Source organism: Protopterus annectens, chromosome 8.part0, assembly GCF_019279795.1.
Source record: "Protopterus annectens isolate FY-2018-M chromosome 8.part0, PAN1.0, whole genome shotgun sequence".
Classification (NCBI taxonomy): domain Eukaryota; kingdom Metazoa; phylum Chordata; order Ceratodontiformes; family Protopteridae; genus Protopterus; species Protopterus annectens.
Window position 1 is genome coordinate 171,933,987 of NC_056741.1, and position 11,035 is coordinate 171,945,021.

At 41.7% G+C, this 11,035-nt stretch overlaps 1 protein-coding gene across 1 annotated transcript in view; it reads left to right on the forward strand.

Annotated features, from left to right (window-relative positions):
- The window catches only part of LOC122808176 (arf-GAP with coiled-coil, ANK repeat and PH domain-containing protein 3-like), a 211,946-nt gene extending 209,587 nt beyond the window's left edge, over positions 1-2,359 (forward strand). The window contains exon 4 of the mRNA XM_044079144.1: positions 2,270-2,359. Within this exon, the coding sequence (XP_043935079.1) occupies positions 2,270-2,359 (90 nt within the window). The remainder of the gene's footprint in view (positions 1-2,269) is intronic.
- Positions 2,360-11,035: the final 8,676 nt, after the last annotated feature.

Consider the following 11,035-nt stretch of genomic DNA (forward strand, 5'->3'; position numbering starts at 1 on the left):
ACTATGGGAAATAACATGTAAAAACTGAGTTCCTTCTAGCAGTTTCTCATCTTCCATTCAAAATATAATTGTATACTTCTTCAGAAATCTGCCCTTGTTTGTAATATGTTTCCTTCTAGATCCCCTGATACATGTCAGCTATTGCAAATCAGGTTCCAGTTCACACCCATACATATTCCAGAAAAAAAAAAAAAATTCTTCCAAAATTGTCTTACTCTCCGTAATAATAGTTTTATGTGGAATGTAAAACATGTCTGCATACCCCCCCTTTCTTGCCAATAACCACTTATTACCACAACTCTACCATTTTTTGTCTTCTGTCTCTAGTTGAGCCTGTCTTGCAATCAGTAGTAATACCCACCTTTTCTTTGGCCCTGATACTGTTCTGAATGTCCATTTTTAAGTCATTTCTAACCAAATGTGTCTTCTGTAGCATTGCAGTTTAAACTCTTACACTTCTTAATATAATTAAGTACTCTTTGCTGTTTGTCCATATCTGCAGTGCCATTGACATTCCTCGAGATAATTGGTAAGGCAGTCATACTGACAATAAGCTATTACCTTCCCATATTCTGCATGGCAGTAGTTTTTGAGTATGTGTTGCTAACTTGCAATTTACTTGCACACATTCATGTTTGGCAGGATGATCTTTTATACATTTGCTGCTTTTCATTTTTGTTTGAACCCATGTCATATTTTCCAGACTTTTTGTTTCAATAAAGATGTACAAGAAACTAAATACGTTTTAAACCCCAGCTTCTTTATCTCACAACAAACACCCAAAAACTATCTATACTTTCCACAAAGGCAAGTTACTCTTCCAAGTACGAGTCAATTGCCCCAAATAAACAACTACATCCAGAGACTGTGCTTATTCTAAAGTTAGACTTTATTATGCTGAAAACACATGCTAATTAGACGCAAATTATTAAAAAGTTTTTTTTTTTTTACTTACCTCTTCATTTTCCTTGTAATCATTAATGACAAAGTGGGAAGTGTGCTTTTAGAATCCTCCCACCAATTTAACACAGTCAACAAACTTCTAGCCTTTTTTAGTCACTTCTTACAGGTGCAGTTATTTTGTCTAAACAGCACGTTCGGGAAATAGTATGTTACAATTCATTATTTATTTCCTAGTTTCACATTATTGCTGGTCATCGTGTTCATTATTGCGACCTCCCAACTTCTGCATCTGGTTCAAGCCCAAGGTACTCCTATTTTTGTTAGTCATATCCTGGGCTTTTTTCTGGTGCTCTTTCTTTTTTCGTTCAATCAATGGAAAAGGTTTCACTGGCAATTTCTATCTACATGCTTTGTTATTGTCAAAACTACAAGACGTGGACCCACTTTCAGCTTGCTGGCTCACTTATTGCTGAGTAAACATTTTTACTTCCTCCTTAGCCTTTTCTGCATTCAAAAATGTTGTTGAACCTCCAGGAATAAAATGTTCTAAAAACAACTAGATATAGCATCTTTAATCTGACACTTGCCTTTTGACATCCTACATACCTACGAGAGAGAGGAGTCTGCTAATCTTGGGACCTGAAGCTGACTCAATGTGCACCTCCTGACTGTAACAAGAGTGAGAGCGAGACTCCCTAAGTAGAATGAGCTGTAGAAATCTTGCCTAGCTCAAGGGGGGCCTCCTGTCTTTTGTCCCTGACTGAGTGAATGGGCCAATTACATACAGGTAGAGGTGCATCAGCCTGGTCCTGGGGAGGTGTGGGTGTCAGAGACGGGGCTTTAGCTGTACTTCGTTGATTTAAATAAATGTGTTTCTTCAGTATTTTGTTCTAAATTAAGTTTACATTTTGTCTTGTAAATTTGTGTTGTGCATTTCATGATGCTCTGCACTATGTTAATTAAGTTGCAAAGGCTAAAAAGGTACATCAGAGTATTACCTGTCAGCCATATGACGTACCTTTTATTTATTTATTTATTTATACATACGTAATACCATGCTGATACTTAAACTCACTTTCTTTGTGAACGGAATAACAAAATTCAACTTTATGCAGACATTGTAACTCTAGCTACTACCTCTCTGGGTTTCAGAGTGATGCAAATAATAGACTGGAATTATGAAAGACTTGCATATATGATGTGTTTAATTCCGTGTAGAGAAAGGAATCTGATGACCCCAGTTTGAGGATTTTATTTTATTCTGATATAAGTTGAGATAGGCAGTGGAGCTGGCAGTGGAGCTGACAGCTGAGATGGAAGTACTGGGGGTACTACCTCATTATCTTTCTTGCATCTTGTTTTTCAGAGCTCTCTGGATCCGTTTGTGGAGGGCCTCCATGAAATAATACAGTACCACAATGTAAGTTATGCTATCTTTAAATTCTTGCTGTTTTAATGAGTAGTTGGTGGTGTGTTCCAGAGTCAAGTATTTGAATCCTGAAGATTCTACATATTTAAAAAAAAAAAAGCTGTGGCTTTAATTCCTGATAAGGATTATAGTTCAGTTTTCTAATTCGTAAAATATGAGCTTCAGGTCAAGCATGTTTTGAGAGTACTGCCACTGCAGTATTGGGGGACAGTGCGACAGTATATTTAGTTGTTTGGGTGTTACGTGAGTGTTGTTGACTGCTACTACATTATTTGTTTTGTGTATTTGGTAACCAGGGAGGTGGAATTCTCCAGGTACCATTTTCAGTCATGACCAGACCCAGTGTGTTAATCTGCCAAAATCATAAAGCATTGCATGTACAGATGCATAGAGATGTGAGATCACCTTGTAAAAATAACATAAAGCAGTTATTCCGATTTTATGCTGCCATTGATAACATTGAGATGGTGCTTGCTGTGTGTAAGCCTTATTTTCTTGGAAATTAAACTTGCCAAAAGTCCCATCTTTAAGGCATTGCTGATCTGTTTTGATTCCATTGAGGTTCTCAGATTTACTGATGTTCATCGTGTTTCACTGTTGCAGTCATAACTCTTGGGTTATCTTGCTGGCAGGCTACCCACAGTCAGCCTGAATTCCAAAGTCCTGGTCCGACATCTGTTGCTGTCGCGCCAGGGATATAAAAGATGCAGCCAACGCCATTTTCTTCAGTCTTTCTTGCCGCATGGTGCCCAAAGCAAAAGCAGTTCGCAAGTGCCGGTCGGCCGACTCCTGAGATTTTCAAATCCGAATTTCAGAACTGAAGTCTTCATTAAAGCTAAGTACCCCGTTGGGGAAACTTTTTTCTTGCTCCAGACCGATGTCAGAAAAAGTTAACAATTGTATTTCTTGTAGACAGCAAATACCTCCTAAGGATTTTCACTCTTACTGTATTCCTTGCCTAGGCCCTGACCACAATGTTGCTAGCTGTCGGTTTTGTGCTAGATTTAACCAACGCACTATTAAGCGTCTTTTCGATTTTGCATTTCATTACTTTGGCCGAAGGTTTAATTATATAATGCCGTCGGAACAGCCGACAACCGGAGTTTACAAAAAACGCAAGGACAAGGAAAAGGATAGGCATCCGAGGTCCAAAACGGACGACGAGGCCTCCGTTAGGCCAGTCGCCGGTTCGCCGGTTCTCAGTGAGGCGCTTTTGCAGCCCCTGGCACCCGCTACCTCAGAGCCACAGGCCGCTTCCAACTCCCACGTGGAGTCGACTGGGCCTCTGGATACTCAAGGTATTGGACACTTGGAAATCATTCCCTCAGATGGGTCTGGAGCCGCTTAGCAAGCATCGGCTTCTAAGGGTGTCTTCAGACCTGCACAGTTATATGTTAAACCATCTTCAGCTTCAAAGACAAAGACTAAAGCAGCTCTAAAGACAAAGAAACAAGTACAGCATTCTCCTACTCAGACTTCCATGCCTAAAAAACAGATGCTTAAAATGGCTGAAGACTTAATTACTTTGATCAGGGTTTCCATCCCCCTCCTAATAAGAGGCCTAGGCAAGAGACAGAATATGATTCTTCTGATCAGGTTTCTATTTCCTCTGATTTCTCTTCTGAACAGGATTATTCTATTCCTCCCTATGAGGATTCTGATGCTGAAGAATCCATTCCTTCAGCCTCTCCTCCTGAGGATTATTTTTTTGGGGAAACACTGCATACCATGAGGGAGCATTTCCACTGGGAGAGCCAAGATTACTCAGAATCTAAGAAAAGGCTCAGAGACTTTCTGCTATTACCTCAGCACAGACCCGTTGCTGTTCCACCTGTTCTAGACATTGTAGATGTATTTTCAGAGTTCGGCCTGTCCCCTGACTCTCTACCTCCTGCACCTGCTAAGCCTGACGGATACTACAGGGTCCCAGATTCTCATAAATTCCTATATAAAAACCCTGCAGCTGACCCAGAAACTATATCTCGGGGTCCCAAAGGGGTCAAAGCTTCCACTGCAAAAAACCCTGTCCCCTCTGATAGGGATTCTAGGGCACACTGGACAGATGGGGGAAAAAAGTTTACACTTCTGCTACCTTGGCTGTAAGGGCTTTAAATTGTCAGTTTCATATGCTTAAATATCAGCAATACTTAATGTCACTGCTTAAACAGAAGATGTTGGCAAATTCTGAATGTTCAGAGAACAAGGAAATGCAGGATTTATTGCATGCAACTGAACAAGTGGGAAAGCATACTTTGCAGTGTGGTTATGATTCACTGGAGGTCTCTTGCAGGGCCGCTGTTACTAGAAGGTATGCTTGGTTAAAGGAACAGAATCTACCTGATCATGTTAAAGCAAAATTATTAGATGCTCCATTACAGCATGATACTTTGTTTGGTGATAAAGCAGAAGAGGTGTTGAAGAAAATGGAGGATAAAGCAAAATCCATGCAGACAGTTAAGGATTTTTTACAGGTACAGCCACCCAGATTTAGTAGGAACTGACCTTCCAAAAACTGGTCCTTTCCAGTGTCAGGTCACAAAGAGGCAGATCTCAGCCCCAAGGCTCATGCAGGCCTAAACAATGGGGTGCTCGTACCTCCAAAAGCAGAGAAGACAAATCACAACCTTACAGGAAACAGTCCCAATGACTTTCCTGTGCCAGATCCAAGCACTTTTCTTTTGGCAGCCTTCTTAGGGGGAAAACTAGCACTTTTTTCACCAAATTGGCAAATGATTACCCAAGACAAATGGGTCTTGAACTTAGTGTCCCAGGGCTACAGGTTCCATTTTCACACCCTACCAAGGGCAAAAAGGTATGCCAGACCTGCCACACAATCAATGGGCAGAGGCACAAAGGCAAATTACAGCCCTCCTGGACATGAGGGCCATTCAGCAAGTACCACAACAAGAGCAGGGGCAAGGATTTTACTCGAGACTTTTCTTGGTGCCCAGAAAGGACAAAACCTTGAGACCAGTACTGGACCTGTCTATACTAAACACGTTTCTGGAGGTTCCAAAATTCAAGATGTTGACTCTACAGCAGCTACTGCCCATGCTGGGCAAGAAGTCTTGGCTCGTAACTTTCGACCTAAAAGAGGCATACCTGCATGTCCCAATCAGACAATCTTGCAGAAGATACCTCAGATTCATAGCTGGCTCAATGTACTACCAATTTTCTGCACTGCCCTTTGGCTTATCTACTGTGCCCAGGGTCTTCACAAAATGCCTTGCACCAGTAATTGCGTTTTGCAGACAAAGAGGAATTCAAATATATCCCTACTTAGACGACTGCCTTATTCAAGCAGAGAACAAAGACATTCTTCTAAAGCATCTGGCGTTTGTAAAAAGATTACTAATTTGCCTAGGGTACACAGTAAATGAAAAAAAATCAAAACTAGTATCTTGTCAGGAGATAATATTCCTGGGTGCAAGCTTAAATACAACTGCCCAGATGGCTCATCTCATGCCAGACAAACAAAGGCAACTGACTTCTTACTTCAAAAAGTTGGCAACAAAGACCCAGTTATCTGCAAGGAAAATCCTGCAGGCCTTGGCCTTCATGGCATCCTGCATTCTACTAATTCCATATGCCAGACTGCATATGAGGAAACTACAATGGTATCTAAAAAGTGTTTGGACTCAGCATTGCCACAGCCTGGAGATGGTAATTACCCTTATTCCCTGCCTGCAACAGGAGTTTCGATGGTGGGCACAGGCCTGTCACCACAACAAGGGTCTGCCATTCACTTTACCCACAGCCAGACAGACACTGACAACGGATGCATCAGATTATGCCTGGGGGGCCCATATGACAGGAAAATATATTCTGGGCACAAGGCCTGCAAGCCAGATGCATCTTCATATCAATCAAAAAGAGATGCTAGCTGTTCAGAATGCCCTGACAGCTTTCAAGGATCTACTTCATCCAGGACAGCTACTGATAAAGATGGACAATACTATGATCATGTGGTACATAAACAAGCAGGGAGGCACACATTCCTACCCCCTCTGCGGATGAGCAATGACCTTGTGGGACATAGCATTGACTTATCAAGTTCACCTGCAAGCACAATTCCTGCCAGGAAAAACAAATACTCTGGCAGACGAACTGAGCAGAAACCTCATGGATTCCCACGAGTGGAAACTGGATCCACAGGTCTTCAGCATGATAACAAGGAAATGGGGATGCCCAGGCATAGATCTATTTGCCTCCCCTCACAACTGCCAATTACAGAGATTTTGCACACGGATTTATCACAAACAAGCATGGAGAGTGGACGTCCTATCCTTCAGCTGGAAAAACCTAACAGTATATGCCTTTCCTCCACTGCCTCTCCTTCCCAAGGTACTCCTAAAGGTCAGACAAGAGAAGACAAAAATGATACTGATTGCACCAGACTGGCCACACCAGCACTGGTTCCCAATCCTAAAGAGCTTGTCTCAAGGTCCAGCATGGATATTGCCTCAGACTTCCCACTTGCTGACCCAACAAAACAATCAGATCCTGCACAGTCAACTCAGGACATTAAATCTGGCAGCATGGCGGATAATGTAGCCATTCAGCACACTCCTCTTTCAAAAGCTGTTATGGATGTTCTCTTGGAGGCCAGGAGGCCCAGTACCAGAAAATCTTGTGCAGAAAAATGGAAGAGATTCTATGCTTGGAACCTGGAACAAGGCATTGACACGTATGTACCAAATATTCCTCAGATTTTACAATACCTAACTGAGATGCTGGACAAAGGCCTTTTCTTTTCATCAGTTAAGATTCATGCCTCTGCCATTTCAGCCCATTACAATACGGAGCCACCTATCTTTTTTCATCCTTTAATAAGGCAGTACCTCAGAGGGGCCAAAAACATCAGGCCTCCAAGGAGAACACCAATTCCGGCATGGGACCTCAATTATGTCTTGGAAAAACTCACACTGCCTCCCTTTGAGCCAGCCTCAACAGCTGATATAAAATTCTTATCCTGGAAAACAACCCTGCTCCTAGCAATAACCTCTGCAAGACGAGTCTCTGAGTTACAAGCACTCGTGGCTGTGGAACCTTTTATCATTTTTCATCCAGACAGGGTTTCTCTGAGGACAAACCCAACTTTTATGCCTAAGGTGGTGTCCAGTTTGGCCCTCAACCAAACCATTCACTTGCCTACCTTTTATCCAAACCCACAGAACAAGGGTGAGAAAATTCTGCTTTCTTTGGACATACACAGGCAGCTACGCTTCTACTTGGACAGAACTAAAGCTTTCAGAAAGACTGAGCAACTTTTAGTGTCATATGCTGCAGGATCACAAGGAAAGGCCATCTCAAAACAGACTATTTCTAAATGGATAGGTCATTGTATCCATTTCTGCTATTCTCAGGATGGCAAATCAGTGCCTAAGGGAATTAAGCCTCATTTTACCAGAGCAGCAGCAACTTCAGCAGCCTTTCTCAGAGGAGTACCAACCAAAGACATCTTGGAGGCTGCAACTTGGAGTTCAGTGCACACTTTTACAAAGCACCACCACTTAGCTCTTTACTCTAAATCCAGAGCAGGCTTTGCCACTGCAGTGCTGCAGGGCCTCATAACCTCTCCTAATCCAGTTTAGCTCAGCCACCCATCCTCAGCTTTGGTATTCAACCCAAGAGTAATGACTGCAACAGTGAAACATGATGAACATAGTACAGTTGTGTACCTACCATAAGTGTAGAAGTTCGAGTGTATTGACTGTTGCAATCCAGGTTACCCTCCCTCCGTCCCCCTTTCTTTTGCTGGGGTTTATCTGTACTTCTCTATTCTGTACAACCTATGTGGTGTATTTGCTTGTAGATGAAGGAAATGTTTCTTTACTGCATGTATCTTTATTTGCATAATATATTTAGCGTACCCTTTTAGGGCGGCCACGGTGGTGCAGCGGTTAGCGTTGTTGCCTCACAGCAAGAGGTTCTCCGGTTCGATCCTCGGCTGGGGTGCCTTCTGTGCGGAGTTTGCATGTCCTCCCTGTGGTCGCGTGGGTTTTCTCCGGGTGCTCCGGTTTCCTCCCACATCCCAAAGACATGCAGTAGGTGGATTGGACACTCTAAATTGACCCTAGGTGTGAGTGTGTGTGTGCCTTCTATGGAAGGTTGGGCGCTGGGCTGGCAACTCGACACTGTAAAACTTCACTGCCAATCCTGTGTGCGGACAGATGATCCGCTGTGGCGACCCCTAACCGGGAAAAGCCGAAAGGAGAAGAAGAAGATTTAGCCTACCCTTTTGGGGGCACCTGACATCTGGGGCAAGAAAAAACTGAAGAAAATGCCCTTGGCTGCATCTTTTATACCCCTGGCGCACTGACGTCAGGGAAGAGGCGACAGCAACCGACGCCGTACCAGGACTTTGGAATTCAGGCCGACTGGTGGTAGCCTGCCAGCAGGATAACCCAAGAGTAATGACTGCAACAGTGAATATACTCTAACATCTACATTTATGGTAGGTACACAACTGTATCTTTTTTTTGGTGGTGCCGCCGTCTAGAGGAAAAACTATGATGCACTTACTCATAGGCTTAGTGTTAAAGTATTTGTGGATGGGTTAGGTGACTTGCTTTTTTTCCTTGGTATGTCTGGATCTACTTGATTATCTTTTAGCTTCCTTTGCTTGTATGATGATTACTTATCATATCATACATAGTAGTCTAATGTGAGGAGGTCCATTCTTGTTAACGGCAAGACTAATGCTAACAAATCGTAGGACAGCACAGCAACTGAAACTTTCCCAACATACTGGTTGCCTCCCCTTTATCTGTAGTACTGCACTTTGGGTCTTTCTCACCAGATCTCTTTTGCCATGCTTTACTGTATAGCATCTGAGAAATGTCCCCAGTCTGCAGGTATATTTTTGTGGTAAAATTTGAACAGTATAGCATAACATCATTCTTTGTTTTGATATCTTTAGAGCTTTTAGTATAGTCCTTGGAGGTTATTTGGTTTCCTTCTCCTCTTTGTGGAGATTTATTTCTCCTCTTCAGTTTTTGCTTCTCTAGGCCTCTGCATTTTTTACCACTTTTCTTTTAAAGTGATGTTTTAATTTGTGCTGTAATTGTTAATGTAGCTTTCACTTGTTCATGGGATAAAGACCTATTATTTTTCTCATTTATTGTCCCACTGTTTTGTTTGCAGCTTGGGGTTTCTTCTTTTTTTGCCATCACAAACCAAGCATTTAACGAGATTAAGTGCATAAATAGGAGTACGATCCCACCAAGGATAGCCATGAAGAGTGTTTGATTTGTTTGAGGGAACAGCGTTGTACAAATAAGTGTAAAATTTATTAAGGGTGTGCTCTTCATCATTTATTTATTTAATGTTTGTTAATTCAGAGTAAGTGGACTGGTCCAAGGAACCTTTTCAGCCATGGTCCTGACCAAAAACAATCTACTTATAGTGTAGTAATGGGGTCATAAAAAAGCCGAAGCATGCACATTTGTATCCTAGACACAGGGACCAAGGTTTGATTCTGATTTTGGGTTATTGGTTAGGCTTAAAGTGTTCCTTCAGGTTAGTTAGCCTGGTATTCACCTGTGAATGTATATGGTGGCCAAAACAAGATAAATACATCAAAACCGTAATTGATTATCAAATACTTTGAAGAATCAAGTGCTATACAAAATAAAGACATTTACAAGTACATTAAGTACAGAAGGAAAGTCTAAACATAAACAAGTTAACATTTAGTGTGAAACCCATATACTATTAAGTGCAAAACATAAACTCTCTTCACTGAATTACTATGCATTATTTTGTCTTGCATAGGATCATAGTAAAATTAATTTTAAAAACCGTCCTCTTCTTAGTGAAGAACTTTCTTTCTCTAAAATACCTCTTCACCGGTCTTGCTCCTCACCCCTTGAGTAGGTAAAACAAAGTATGGAAAAAGTAAGAGAAGGGTACTTTAAGTTTTGCTGATGAGCAGTGATGTACAAGGAAAATGCTAAGAAAATGTAGAGCACAAGAGGGGGAGGGTTAGTTCAGACAGGGGGCAGAAAATAACATTAGCCAATATCTCTGATGAGAGTATATATATATTTTTTCAAGCAACTGAGAATGAAGTAACTTCTTAAAGTAGACAAGGTTATGTGCCAACTCGATGGGTTCAGGTAGAGACTTCCAGCAAGTTTAAAGACAGATGTCTTACAGCATACATCTAGCAAGAGAAAAATGAAGCTGTGGCAAGGATAGATCTAGAATTTCATAGAGTATTTGGAGGTTTTGATACACACTTTATTGAGTAGAGGAGGGACAGTATCCTTGGCTAAGTAGTTAATATCAGAGTGTATTGAGGAGAGTAGCCGTATCCTTTACTGGTAGCCATTTTCTCTTGGTGAGCAGTATGCAGTCAGATGTACTTGAGAGGGTACTTTTTCTGAGGATTTGATTTTCAGCTTTTTTGTAGATGGGTGGTGTTGTTTAGTTAGCCCAGGGCTATTTTGGACATTCCATATTCAAGTCTCAGGACAGAAATATGGCTATGAATCGACAAGCATCTGGAGTAAGAAGGTGAGAAATCATATATTCCTTCCAAGGAGTTATTACTGCATCAGTGAAACATGATGAACATAGTACAGTTTTGTTTACTTGATATAAATGAAGATGTTTGTCTTCACTGCTGCAGTAGCCTTTCCCTCCTGCCATTCCCCTCTTTCTAAGCTTTGGATTGGATTGTGCACTGTATTCCTTATC